Genomic DNA, 15,014 nt, shown 5'->3' with positions numbered 1-15,014 from the left:
TCCTCCCCTAGGACCTTAACTCTCCTTTTACATACAGAGAAATATAAATATAATTCTTGCAGTCTGTTCATTCAAAAGCTATTTGATATTTCTTGGTCTGGTATTTATTTTGAATGTAGTCAATCCATCTTCTCCATTTGACTATGTATCTTTCTTGTGAACAGTCTTTCAAATATGCTGAAATTTTTGCTATCTCTGCTAAGTTTGCAACTTTTAATATCCATTCTTCAATCGTAGGCAAATGTTCCTTCTTCCAATATTGTGCTACCAATAGTCTGGCTGCTGATATTAAGTTTAAAATCAATTTACTCTCTATTATCGTACAATCCGAGATTATACCCAATAAAAACAATTGTGGAGTAAACTGTATCTTCTTTTTCAAAATATTTTGCATGACCCACCAAACTCTTATCCTAAATGGTTTGATTTTTTTACAAGTCCACCATATATGATAATAAGTAGCATCGTCACAGTCACATCTCCAACATTTAGCTTGCAAATTCGGATACATACAGGCTAATTTTTTAGGGTCTAAATGCCATCTATAAAACATTTTGTAAAAATTTTCTCTTAAATTTTGTGCTTTTGTAAATTTAACATTTCTAACCCAAATTTTCTCTCAAGTTTCCATCATTATAGGTTCCTGTATATTTTGTGCCCATTTTATCATACAGTCCTTAACTAGTTCCGTTTCTGAATCTATTTCTAACAATGCATTATACAACCTTTTAATATGCGATTGACTTTGATCTCTAATCTGTTTTACCAAATTTTCCTCATTTTGCATAATACCAATTTTCTGATCCTCTTTCCATCTAGCTTGCAGCTGTCCACACTGAAACAAAGTATGAATTATCCTTTCTTCTTTCATTATGTTTAAAGATTTCAATTGTAATTTACCCTTTTCCATAGAAAGAAGCTCTTTGTAAGTAATCACCTCCTTTTTTTGTTCTGTACCTATGTTTTCTATTGCATGCCTGGGACTTGCCCATATAGGTATTTTGCAGTTTAACCTATATTGATACTTTTTTCCAAACCCTCAACAAAGCATTTCTAAGTATATGAGCTTTAAAAACTTTATCCACTTTTTTGTCATACAATAAATAAGCATGCCATCCGTATAACAAATCATAACCCTCTATATTCAATATTCTTTCTTCTGTTAAATTAAACCAATCATTAATTAGTGATAGGGCAGCTGCTTTATAATATAATCTTAAATTAGGCATTTTAAGACCCCCTCTTTCACGTGTATCCTGTATTATTTTCAATTTTATTCTCGGTCTTTTACCAACCCATATAAATGTATTAATTCCATTCTGCCATTCCTTCAAGTTTGCATCTTTTTTAAGTATTGGTATCATTTGAAACAAAAATAAAAACCTAGGCAAAACATTCATTTTAATTACTGCTATTCTTCCCAATAAAGATAACTGCAACTTTTTCCAATTCTCCATTTCCTTCTGCACTTTTTGCCATAAAACTTCATAATTATTTTTATATAATTTCACATTTGAAGCTGCAATATACACTCCTAAGTATTTAACCTTTTTTACTATTTCAAATCCTGTTATTCTCTCTAATTCTATTTTTTGCTGTATAGTCATATTTTTAGTTATTATTTTTGTTTTTTGTTGATTTACTTTAAATCCAGATAGCTTTCCATATTGACTAATTATATTCATCAAGTGTACAACCGATTGTATTGGTTGGGATAAAATAACAACCAGGTCATCTGCAAATGCCCTTAATCTATAATCTTGATGTCTAATTTTAATTCCTTTTATTTGATTTGATCCACGTATTTTATTCAGTGAAGGTTCTAACGTTAGAATAAACAATAGTGGTGACAAGGGGCATCCCTGCCTTGTCCCTTTTTCAGTTCTAAAAACTTCTGTTAAACTACCATTAACTATTAATTGTGCTATTTGTCCCTGATATATTGCCCTAATTGTTTGTGCAAAATATTCCCCAAACTTCATCTTTTCTATTAATTTAAATAAAAATTTCCAATTCAATCTATCAAATGCCTTCTCTGCATCCAAGAAGAAGAGCGCTGCAGGGACCTGGTTGTTTCTCTCCAGATATTCCAATAAGTTCACAATTTGTCTAACATTATTTCTCATTTGTCTCCCTTTTATAAAACCTGATTAATCATTATGAATCTTTTGTTGTATAACTAACATTAATCTATTTGCTAGTATTTTAGCAAAAATCTTGTAATCAGTATTCAGAAGTGATATTGGCCTATAATTTTCTGGTTTAGTGCAGTCTTGATCTTCCTTTGGTATCAGTGAAATAAAAGCGGATCTCCAGGATGGAGGTACATCTCCTCCAAGTTGAATTTTATTAAATAACTCTTTAAGCAGATCCACCATTTCAAGCTGTAGATTTTTATAATAAACAGCAGTTAATCCATCTGTTCCTGGAGCTTTACCTGTTTTTAACTGCTTAATAGCTAAAATAATTTCTTCAGAGGTTATAGATTGATTCAATCCTTCCCTTTGTTCTGGCGTAAGTTCAGAGATATTCTCTTCCTGTAAATATTTATCTATATCTATATCTTGAATTGGGTCGCTAGCATATAATTTTGTATAAAATTCTAAAAAAGCTTTTTTAATCATATTCTGTTGACAAAAAAAAAATGCTCAGCCATTTCAAGTTACCCACCTTATTAAGGATAGCTATATCATTTTGGGCTTCTATATCTTTAATTCTTTGGGCAGCTTTTTTTTAAAATTGTTCTCATGTTATGCAAGAGATAGGAGGCCACAGCTTCTTACAAAATTTGTTAGTTTGGTGATCCAGGAGATTTGTGATTGTGATTTTATCTGCTGTAATAGACATAACTTGAGGAGTCTATCAGTCACCATTTCATTGACTTTGTGGCAGTAGTTATATGCTCTAATTTTGTGCATGAATTGTATGAATTCCCAATTCAGCTCTAACTGCAGCAGCAGATCTTCTACACCCTTAGGTCTTATCTCGGTTACAAGATTGTGCAGAATATTTAAAAGACAAGTGGGGCTCTTGTTTTGAAATGTTCCAACCAAGAATATACAACTATTGTTGACTGGCTTAGGAATGTTTGAAGAATTTTAGCTCTGCAAATTCACATAGAAAATGCCTGGATTCACAGGCTCAGAAAGAGATTGGAACACATGAATGTTTTCATATACAGGTACTCCTTGACTTACAACAGCTCGTTTAGTTCAAAATTACAATGGCACTGAAAAATTTGACTTATGACATTTTTCACAGTTCACATTCTGATCATGTGATCAGAATTCAGATGCTTGTCAACTGGTTCATATTTATGACTGTTGCTATGTCCCAAGGCAAGACCAAACTTCTGGCAAGCAAAGTTAATTGGGAAGCCAGATTCACTTAATAACTGTTTTGCTAACTTAAAAGCTACAGTGATTCACTTAACAATTGTGGCAAGAAAGGTCATAAAGTGGGGGAAAACTCACTTAACAAATGCCTCACAACATCAGAAATATTGGGCTCAATTGTGCTTCTAAGTTGAGGACTACCTGTATTCTTGAGCACAGAGAAGGTGCTTGCAACTAGATATACAGGCATGATAAAATGCCTAAGGACAGCCCACTCGGACTTTTGCTATACAACTGTGAAAAATAATGATGGTTTTTCCTTCCTTCCAAAATAAAAATAATTGGCCCTACACAAAACGCAATGTCAAACTTCAGCAACCAATTTTAAGGCTGTCTTCAACATATGGCACCGCTACACAGCTGCTGTAGCCCTAGAGGCATTCAAAATGACAGATTTCACACAATGCATTACGCTGGCCACTGTGGGAAACTGAAACAGATTGGGCAGCTAAGAACCCACTCATATTTATAATGAGCCCTTCCATTCAAGAGACCTCAATTACCAGCTGAATGCTAATGAATGTTCCTAAGATAGCTTTCTAGATTCTGCTTCTCCTCTTTGCTCAGTGAAATTTCTCACATGCTAAAATTTATACCTTCCCTCTTCTTGGCTCCATCCTTTTTTTTTAAATGATGTTAAAATAGTGGAATACAAAATAAAAATATTGACTATGGAATAGTGATGGCTCTTCTTAGAGTTTTTGCCACAGTTTAGGTCTGATTCTCCATGGCACTGAGCCCTGGAGGAACAGACCTTAATTCTGGCAAAAATGCTAGCCAGCCCCAAAGTTTGTTCTTCTCAATGGGGCAGAGTGGCAACATAGGCCTCTCACCACACCCAAGGTGATCACACTTTCTCCCCAGCACTCCACTTAATGACCCAAGTGGTCACTTTATTACCACAACTGGGAGAGCCAGTATTGTGGTTATTGAGTGAAGCCAATTATGGTTATAAGTGGAGGACTATGTATAAAAGTCTAAGAGATCATATGAGTTAAAGAACCTTCACATTTCTTCCCTCGCCAACATAAGAAGTCTACTGATCATTCCTTTCTAAATATTTTATCAGGCTCTAGTAGACTTGGAACAATATTTTCTCATGAATTTAGTTTCATTTTTAAATCCTAAGACGTATGTTTCACTTTTTTAAAACACTAAACTGAATGATTTTTTTCAAAATTGGATACTTTGATACTGTCAAAGATTGAATCACTTTGTTTCTTTCAAACCTTAATGCTTTTCAATTTGCCAATGAACTGGTGGGGAGGGAAGGGAGAGATGGAATGCTAAGAATGTATGGGGAAATCATGAGAGCTTTGAAGCCATCAAGGCAGTGGTGGGATTCAAACAATTTAACAACTGGTTCTCTGATGATTTCTTCCAACAACCAGTTTGCCAAACTGCTCAGAAAATTAACAACCGGTTCTCCTAAAGGGGTGCAAACTGCCTGAATCCCATCACTGCATCAAGGTCATCACTGCAATGCTTGAGAAAGAAATAGACTCTCCCATAACAAAAGGACATAATTGGACAATGGGATCACCAGGGGTGGGGAAAAGGGGAAGCTATTGTTTAACTAGGCAAGTATTTGCATGGGAAAACCAGAGTTGTTTTTGTTTCTTCAGTACCAATATGGCATATCCAATAAAGTTTTTCTTTTGGGAATTCAAATCCCCCAAGAGTGTTTCCTTATTTTGGGTTCACTAGTCAGACAGTTGACAGATACTTCTTTCCATAGATCAGAAACCAAACCAATACACTACTAACTTTCATTTTACATTTTCATATCTTATAAAATTGAACCCGGCTCCCATTTTAGTACAATCTTTCAAAAATTTTAAAACAACTGCTAAAAATCAGCCAATTTAAAGTGTTAATTCCTTGTTTTAGCACAAGGATTCCAATTTAAAAAAAATCTTCCTGGCTATTTCCAGACTTGAATTATATCAGTGTTGATTTCTCATATGATTCAGAGTCAAATTTCTCACTATCGATCACCAAACATACCTAGTTGATTTGGAAGAAAGCTGAAAATGAAGCATCTAAATTAATAAATTTAGATCTTAATACCTGCTAAGTTTTCAAAGGTTTTACACGGTGGAATTCCTGGTAGTCTCTGAGCTTAGTTGTTTGTTTGCAGACATCTCACTACCCAACTAGGTGACATCATTACCATCATCGTCATCAGTTTTACATTCTTTCCTATTCCATTCTAGAAAATTATGATACTCACAGCAAGCTTGGCCTGTCGTTCGCGTTCTTTCTCAGTGCGGACTCGCTGTTGTTCGGCGCGCTCTGCCCTGCGATGTTCCTGTCAAAGGACACAAATGATGACTTGAACTCAAGTGATTTCATCAAAGCCCATTTTAGCCAAGGACAAGATGATGTATTCCCCGCTCCCTTCCTTTCAGAAAATTGTGGAACTCTATTGGCAAATGAAAGCATCCTATGTACAGGTGGTCCTCAACAGACAGTAATAGAGCCTGGAATTTCTGTCACGATGGGTCATAAGTCAAGGCACCTACATGATTGGAAATACTATGACTTTTTTGCCATGATTATTAAGTGAATTCTGGGTTCTTTAAGTAAACGTAGTGGTCGCTAAGCAGATGCTGTGGTTTTTAAAGAAATCAATGTTATTTCTATGAGTGTTTTTTGCCGGAAACTGGCTGGAAGCCAGGAACTGGGAAAAAAAATCATGTAAATCATGGTGTTGTCTTCACAGAATACTGCAAATGGCCGTAAAGGTGAATCAGTGGCCAAGTGGTCAAAATGAGGTCATGTGACCATGTGGGAGGGGTCTAGGACTTTTTCGCCTTGAACTCTTGGTGCTGCCTGTTTCTCCACCAGGGTTTCACCTCTGTGTTATTACGCCTCGGCCCTTCCTTCCGTCCCAGTCCCTTTGCTGCGGCCCATTCATCATAGTACAGTTTGCGTCGGGCTTTTGGGCGCACAGGACAGTTTGAAGCCAGCCAATTGGTTTGGGGGCTTTGGGAATAGAGCGGGGGCTGCAGTTTAGAGGGAGGCTTGAGAGCAATGTGGTGGTGGGGGATCCAGCCACAAAAGACAAGGGGGCAGGCGAGAAAGAGGTCTATAGAGGAAAATTCCCAGAAAAGAGTAGGAGTTTACTAGGAAAAGGCTAAACAGTCTCAAGTGCTTGTTAGGAGACAGAAGGGGAGGGGTGGAAGCTTCCGTATGTAGGGAATGAGGGAATTCAAAAATAAAATAGTAATAAACTTGTTTATTCTATTCTATAATACGTTATGCTGCTATAAAAGTATTTTCCTTTTAAGCATTTATTTGTTAAGCATTTATAACACATGTACCTATGTAAAACTTACATATGAAATCAATTGTATCCTTCCTGCATTAAGATCTAAATCCTTCATAAATCCTTTTTCTTTCTTAAATGCCATCCCATTTTCCATAGGGGACCAATTAGTGGCCAATTAGGAAAACAAAAGGAAGGAATCTGTCTGTTGCAGGGGGATGTAGATCTAGATTAGGGTATATAACTGAGTTTCACAATGTAGTTAGAGTATATGCTTTGTGGAAATTTCTTTCTGTGCCTATGGTGCACATGCTTGGAGAAGGACATGTGGGCATTATCTTGTTTTTTTGGCATAGGAGAGGGGCCTGCTGAGGGTGCACGGAGACATTCCTTAAAACTGAGATATGCTATGTAGATGTATAATGGACAGGTACGGAGAGGTACGGGAGGTGCTGAAGAGAAAGTAATCTGAGAAAACAAATAGAGAAATAATGTATTCCTTTGTGGCATCTTGGATTAGCTGAAACCTCAGAGGGCCTGTTCAATAAGTCCAAAGGAGGTGGGGCATTGGGGGCTTCGGGATAGGGAATTATAAAATGTAATGCTTTTGAAATTTTAGGTGTGGCTTCCTAGCTCAAACTCCTTGTTGAGATCTGCTGGGATACCATCCTATTTTGCAAAGTTGTTTTTATTATTTTCTTTTAATAAAGTCTGTTTTGATCGATCCATGCTTGTTGGTTGAATTCATTTCCAACATCTATACCTGATCCTGCCTCCCTGACACCGAATGGGAAGAGAAGAGGGGGGGGGGGAGAGAGAGAGAAAAAGAAAGAGGAGAGAGAAAGAAAAAGAGAAAGAAAGAAATGCCTCCCTCTGAACTGCAGCCCCCGCTCTACTCCCAAAGCCCCCGAGCTCCTGCACTGACTGACTGGCTTTGAACTGTCCTCTGCACCCAAAAGTCTGACACAAAGTGTACTATGATGAATGGGCCGCAGCGAAGGGACTGGGATGGAGGGGCCATAGCCCAAAGTGCCAAGGCTTAATAATGTGGAGGCAAAACCCTGGTGGAGAAACAGGCAGCGCCAAAAATTCGAGGTGAAAAGTCCCATTCTGACTGGAGTGTGCAGCCATAAGAACTCTGAAACCAGATTGTAAATAACTTTTAGGAAGTCTGTTGTAACTTCAAATGATTGCTAAACAGCCAGTCATTAAGCAATGGCCACCTGTATTTGAGAATTTCTCACAGAAGACTTTGCAGACCTTGTTTAGGAATGATCACACTTAATTATCTGGAAATGCAACTACAGATAGTCCTCAATTTATAACCCTTCATTTAGCAACTGCTTAAAGATAAAACAATATTGAAAAAGTGACTTCTAACTGATCCTCACACTTATGCCAATGTAATATCTTCAAGGTCATATGATCAAAATTTGGGTGCTTGGCAACCAGAATGTATTTATGGCAGGTGCAGTGTTTTGGGTTCATTTGAAGTGCTGTCCCGGTGTCTGGAAGCCGTACGGGCCTGGATGGGGAGGAACAGGCTCAAACTTAATCCCTCCAAGACGGAGTGGCTGTGGATGCCGGCACCTCGGTACAGTCAGCTGCAGATGCGGCTGTCTGTTGGGGGTGAATCATTGGCCCCGATGGAGAAGGTACGCAACTTGGGCGTGCTCCTGGATGGTCGGTTGTCCTTTGAAGACCATTTGGCGACCGTCTCCAGGAGAGCATTTTATCAGGTTCGCCTGATCCGCCAGTTGCGTCCCTTCCTGGACCGGGATGCCTTATGCACAGTCACTCATGCTCTCGTTACCTCTCGCCTGGACTACTGCAATGCTCTCTACATGGGGCTCCCCTTGAAGAGCACCCGGAGACTTCAGCTAGTTCAGAACGCGGCTGCGCGGGTTATTGAGGGAGCGGTTAGGAGCTCCCACATAACACCTATCCTGCGCAGACTGCACTGGCTACCTGTTGTTTTCCGGGTGCGCTTCAAGGTATTGGTTACCACCTTTAAAGCGCTCCATGGCTTAGGACCGGGCTATCTACGGGACCGCCTACTGCCGGCTTCTATCTCCCATCGTCCGGTACGCTCCCACAGAGAGGGACTCCTCAGGGTGCCGTCAGCCAAACAGTGTCGACTGCTTCTCTGTGGGAGCTCCGACCCTGTGGAACGAACTTCCCCTCGGACTTCGACAATTACCTGACCTTAGGACCTTTCGCCGCGAACTTAAAACTTATTTATTTCATATGGCTGGACTAGCCTGATTTTTATCTTTATTAGATGGGTTTTTAAAATTTTGTGATTTTACGGGGGAGTATGTTTTTTTAACATTTTGGGCATTTAAATTAGTTTTTTAAGGGATGTTTTTAATTATTGTGTGTATCTATATTTTATCTGCCTGTTCACCGCCCTGAGTCCTTCGGGAGAAGGGCGGTATACAAATTAAAATATTATTATTATTATTATTATTTCCGACCTTCCCAGCTGGCTTTTGATAAGCGAAATCAATAGGAAAAGCCGGATACACTTAATGATCGTGCGATTCACTTAACTGCAATTATTTGCTTAACAACCATGGCAAAAAAGGTTGTAAAATCAGTCAATGCTCACTTAACAACCGACTTGCTTAGCAACAGAAATTCTGGTCCCAATTGTGCTTGTAAATTGAGGACTCCCTGTATCTCATATTTTGGATTCAACTTTCATCATGGTGCCTAACTAGCCACCAGGTGGCAGTGAAGAGCAACATTTTGTTCCCTTGAAAGATTGAGTGTTCCTGATTTATTAAGACTGTACAAGTTCAGTGTTAGATTGAATGCTATGTGTTAAAACCAGTGGTGGGATTCAAATAATTTAACAACCGGTTCTCTGCCCTAATGATTTCTTCCAACAACCAGTTCACCAAACTGCTCAGAAAGTTAACAACCGGTTCTCCCGAAGTGGTGCGAACTGGCTGAATCCCACCACTGGTTAAAACCCTCTTTCCAACTTCCCTGAGTGGGAAAGCAATTACAGTTCTACTTATTTCAGTTGGCAGAGATGGCTGTAGAAAATTACAATAGAAGAAAACAAAGCAGAAAACGTATCAGTTAATACAGTAGTCCTTGACTTACAATAGTTCATTTAGTGACTGTTAAAAGTTAACCCAACACTGGAAAATGTGACATGATCATTTTTCACAATTACAACCTTTGCACATGATGTCCAGGATCACTTGATCAAAATTCAGATGTTTGGCTATCTTGTTCATATATATGATGGTTGCTATGTCCTGGGGTCATGTGATCCCCTTTTGAAATTTTCTGACAAGCAAAGTCAATGGGGAAGCCAGATTCGCTCAACAACCGGGTTATTAACTTAACAGCTGCAGTGATTCACTTAAAGCTCACTTAACAAAAGTTTCAGTTAAGAACAGAGAATTTGGGCTCAGTTGTGACCATAAGTAAGGGACTACCTCTATACCAACAGAGAATAAATTGAGGAAAACAAATGAGGCCAAAGAGTAAACAATGATCCACTTGGTGCACAGGGGAAGTTGCGAGGCTAGAAACTAGAAGGCTGTGAGTTCTAATCCTGTCTTAAACACAAAGTCATTTGGGTGGCCTTGGACCAGTCATTCTCTCTCAGAGGTAAAAAGGAGGCCATGGCAAATCACTGCTGAAAAAAAATATGCCAAGAAAACTGCAATGACTAGTCCAGGCACTGGTGTAGTCACACTGCTTTGAGGGCACAAATAAACATAAATATGTTCTAAAAAAATATTTCATGTAAATGAAAACAAAAATATCCCAAAGGTGCTTTTTTAAGGAGGCAACTGGAGTTTTTTTTTCTCTGAAGACGTTTCGGTTCTCATCCAAGAAGCTTCTTCAGTTAAGCTCAGAACTGAAGAAGCTTCTTCGATGAGAAGTGAAATGTCTTCAGAGGAAACCAGAAAGCCCAGCTGCCTCTTGAAAAAGCACCTTTGGAACAAACATGACTTGGATGACTGAGAATCTCCATAGACAAAACCAAAAATAACTTTCCCAAACCGGGCAACGCTCTCAACTCCCCCCTTCCAAAAACATCAGGATAAACGAGAGATAGTGACACAAAGCTATGTACTATAAACTTATCGAAAGCTTTCCTCCCTCTGGCAGTGCATTCAAGGAACAAAGGCACCAGGAGAGATAAGAGAGAGAGACTCCTACAAAAACATGACAAGCACCAAGTTCAGTGATGTGCGGTCTGGTTGATTTCAGGGCCCCTCGGGAGTTGGAGTTTATGGATTCTTGGGCTTGCCAGTAATTGAACTATTTGGCATAGGTGTTCAAACACTGGAATAGGAGTGGGAAACCTGCCAAGTGCTAGTCCAGCTTTAAGTAAAGAAGCCAGCTGAGAAACTGGGGGGGGGGGGGTTTCACAAAATCATGTGACGTATTAGTACCGCTTTAAAAATCCTTTTTAAGATCAGACCTGGAATACTGCATCCAGTTTTGGTTACAACATTACAAAAAAAGATTTTGAGGCTTTGAAAAAAAAAAGTGCAAAGAAAAGCAACTAAGATGATTAAAGGCCTGGAGACTAAAACATATGAAGAATGTTTGCAGGATTTGGGTATGGCTAGTTTAGAAAAAGGAAGACTAGGGATGACATGATAGCAGTATTCCAATACTTGAGGGTGTGCCACAAAGAAGAATGGCTCAACTTATTTACCAAAGCACCAGAAGGCAGGAAAAGAAACAACGGATGGAAACTAATGAAAGAGAGGAACAAGCTGGAATTGAGAAATTTCCTAACAGTGAGGACAATTAACAGTGGAACAGCTTGCCTTCGGAAGTTGTGGGTGCTTCATCACTGGAAGGTTTTCAGAAAAGACTGGATATCCACCTGTCTGAAATGGTATAGAGTCTCCTGCTGGGTTGGACTAGAAGACCTCCAAGGTCCCTTCCAGCTCTATTCTGAATGACTAACTTGCTCTAAGGTACTCTGGGCTGCCTAGGAAAAGGTGGAGGAAGGGAAGAAGGAAAGTCTGGTCAAAGGGAATAAATTTTTAAAAATGGCAGAAGGCAACTGAGATAGGGGTAGTGGCAGTGGTGAAATCTGAACTGGTTTACTACCGGTTCGCTGGCTGCGCATATGTGCTATGCGTGCATGTGCAGTGCACACCATGTGCCAAATGCAAGGTGTGTGCACGCTTTTGCACGCCAAAAGGAGGCATAGGGTAAGTAGAACAGCATGCAGGGGGGTGATCAGCTGTGGTGCACAATCTTTTTTTTTACTTTTAAAAGCATTTTTTTGCAACCTATTTGGCCAAATAGATTGTAAAAAAATGCTCTTAAAAGTAAAAAAAAAAAAAAAGCTCCGATGATCATGATCATGCAGCTCAGCTGGGATCGTCATAGCATTTTTTTTAACCTTTTAAAATCATTTTTTACAAGCTATTCGTCCAAAGAGGTTGTTAAAAAATGCTTTTAAAAGTAAAAAGAAAGGCTATGACGATCAGGCAGCTCAGCTGGGATTGTCAGTGTCTTTTTTTTTTAACCTCTTAAAAGCATTTTTAAAAAGAAGTGGCAAGCGGGGAAGCAGGCGACCTGGCATTGGGTGCTCATGGGCGGGCGGGGGGGGCCGGATTTTTGCTACCGGTTCTCTGAACCACCCACTGCCATCGCTACCGGATCGGCCAATCCAGTCCAAACCGGGAGCATTTCACCCCTGGGTAGTGGTGACATAATAAGAGCTAGAAATGAAGCAGCGCTAGGTGAGGAGAAAGGGGGAAGATCAGGTTGGGTCCTGGAGAGACCGGGTAGGAAAAGGAAGCATGAAGACTGGAGCTAGTTTGGAAGGAAGGAGTTTGGAAATGTGGATTGGGCTGGTGTGAAAAATGGGTTTAAGAAGGATGAGAGGATCCACTAGAGAAGTAGGGAGGGAGGTATCTTAAGGGAGAGTTTAAATTTGGGGGTTGTATACTGTATACAGGTAGTTGTCGACTTACAACCATTCGTTTTGTGACTGTTCAAAGTTACAACAGCACTGAAAAAAGTGGTCCGTGACCGTTTTTCAGTCTTATGACTATTGCAGCTACTCTTCATGGTCCTTTGATCAAAATCCAGGCACTTGGCAACTGGCATGTATTTATGAGGATTGCAGTGCCCTGGGATCATGGGACCCCCATTTGTAACCTTCCCAGCTGGCTCCTGACCTGCAAGGACAATGTGGGAAGCCAGATTCGCTTAACAGAGCTGCATGATTTACTGAACAACTGCAAAAATTCATTTAACAATTCTGGGGAAAAAGGGCTGTAAAATGGGGAATAACTCACTTCAAAACTCCTTGCTTAGCAACAGAAATTTTGGTCCTTGTTGTGGTCATAAGTCAACGACTATCTGCAGGTATAAAGGGCCAATTTGGTGTAGTGGTTAAAGACATCAGGCTATAAAGTGGAAGACTGTGTCCAGCTGAAGGCATAAAGCCATTTGGGTGATCGTAGGCCAGCCATTGTCCCTTAGCCCTAGGAAGAAGGCAACAACAATCCTCTTCTGAAAATCTTGCCAAAAAAGCTGGACTTGTCCACGTGGATGCCGGATCTCAAAATTGACTCAAACTCATAAAAAAAACCCGCCGACCTCACCCTTGCAGATCCTGTCGCGTATGTGGCTAAGTAAAAGAATCAGGCTGGGATTGTAATTCATGTAGCAGCAGCTTTGTTAGCTTTTAAGGTGCCACAAGACTCCTTGCCTAAGTCAATGTGGTTTTGGTTCCATCTGTCAACAAATATTTGGTTTCTTTGCAGTAAATTCAACACATGATGTGCAAGCACAGCCAGAAGAGAAGCGTGTTCTTAAACACCCACCTCTGCTTGGAATTGGATGGTTAGACTTCAGTGCCTCAGGGGCTATCAATGGGGCAGACACGGAGTCCTGGGGGCTTTCTGGATCACCTTCAATCATAGTGGAATTGTTGGCTTCAACACTCCTGGAATCACAGTCTCCAAGACTGTTACCCCTGAATTCCCTTACCTCTTCTTGGCTCTAAGGTTATCAAAGATAAGGATTAGTGGGGGACATCACAACTGCCTTCCGGTTTTTGGAAGATTGCTGCTACTGATCTCCAGTCACAGAGAAGAGGGGATTAACTTGTTCTCCAAAGAACCAGGGGGCAGAACAAGAAGTAAGGGGTGGAAGCTTGTTAAAGAGAGATCTAACGTCTACATGAGAAGACATTTTCTGACAGTGAGAACAATTAATCAGTGGAATAGCTCGCAGCCTGGAGCTGTGGGTGCTCCATCACTGGAGGTTTTCAAAATTGGCTGACAACCCTTCGACCAGGATGGTTAAGGTCACCTGCCTTGAGCAAGGGGTTGGAATAGAAGATCTCTGAGATCCCTTTTAGCCCTATGAGTTCAGGCTCTACTCCATCCTCCTCCTTCAAGCCCCAGTCCAGAAGGCCATTACACCATCCTGCTCAAGGTTTTGCAGACCATGGTAGGGTCAGATTGTATGGACTACAAAGTTACAATGGCCTTAGAAAAAGTGACTTATGACCCATCCTCGAAGTTATGACCATCGTATTATCTCTGTGATTGTGTGATCACAATTCAAGCACCCAGCATTGCATTGCTCCCATTTCTGAAGTTTGCAGCATCTTGTTTAAAATGCTTTTAAAAGTAAAAAGAAAGGCTATGACGATCAGGCAGCTCAGCTGGGATTGTCAGAGTCTTTTTTTTTTTAACCTTTTAAAAGCATTTTTAAAAAGAAGTGGCAAGCGTGGAAGCGGGCGACCTGGCATTGGGTGCGCATGGGCGGGCGGGATTTTTGCTACCGGTTCTCTGAACCACCCACTGCCATCGCTACCGGATCAGCCAATCCAGTCCAAACCGGGAGCATTTCACCCTGGGTAGTGGTGACATAATAAGAGCTAGAAATGAAGCAGCGCTAGGTGAGGAGAAAGGGGGAAGATCAGGTTGGGTCCTGGAGAGACCAGGTAGGAAAAGGAAGCATGAAGACTGGAGCTAGTTTGGAAGGAAGGAGTTTGGAAATGTGGATTGGGCTGGTGTGAAAAATGGGTTTAAGAAGGATGAGAGGATCCACTAGAGAAGTAAACTGAACAGTGGGGACAGAGAATTAACTGATACAGAAAATTTCTGTCCCCAGCAATCAAAAACTAAAAGGGTTATCAGTGCATGTAACATAGATGTCTGTATGGGTAAGACTATCAGCCCTGCTATCAAGCAAAACCAAGCATTTAACAGTGAGTGCCATACCATGTGCACTAAACCAACAGGTGGCAAGAAAGTAGGGGCAGTCAACACAGGTTATGTAGACAGTAAACACAAGGTCAATCCAAATGGACTCAAATGTCTATACACCAA

General features: G+C 40.2%; 1 protein-coding gene across 6 annotated transcripts in view; it reads right to left on the bottom strand.

The window, feature by feature from the left end:
- Positions 1 to 15,014, bottom strand: part of TNNT1 (troponin T1, slow skeletal type) — a 52,262-nt gene that overhangs the window by 9,273 nt on the left and 27,975 nt on the right. For all 6 annotated transcript variants that reach the window (XM_058181227.1, XM_058181228.1, XM_058181231.1 and 3 more), the window contains one exon: positions 5,629 to 5,706. In XM_058181227.1, coding sequence (XP_058037210.1) covers positions 5,629 to 5,706 — 78 coding nt within the window. The remainder of the gene's footprint in view (positions 1 to 5,628; positions 5,707 to 15,014) is intronic.

This window comes from Ahaetulla prasina, chromosome 4 (genome assembly GCF_028640845.1).
Source record: "Ahaetulla prasina isolate Xishuangbanna chromosome 4, ASM2864084v1, whole genome shotgun sequence".
In the NCBI taxonomy this organism is placed as follows: Eukaryota; Metazoa; Chordata; class Lepidosauria; order Squamata; family Colubridae; genus Ahaetulla; species Ahaetulla prasina.
The sequence above is the reverse complement of the archived record's forward strand: the minus strand, read 5'-3'. Positions and strand labels throughout refer to the sequence as shown.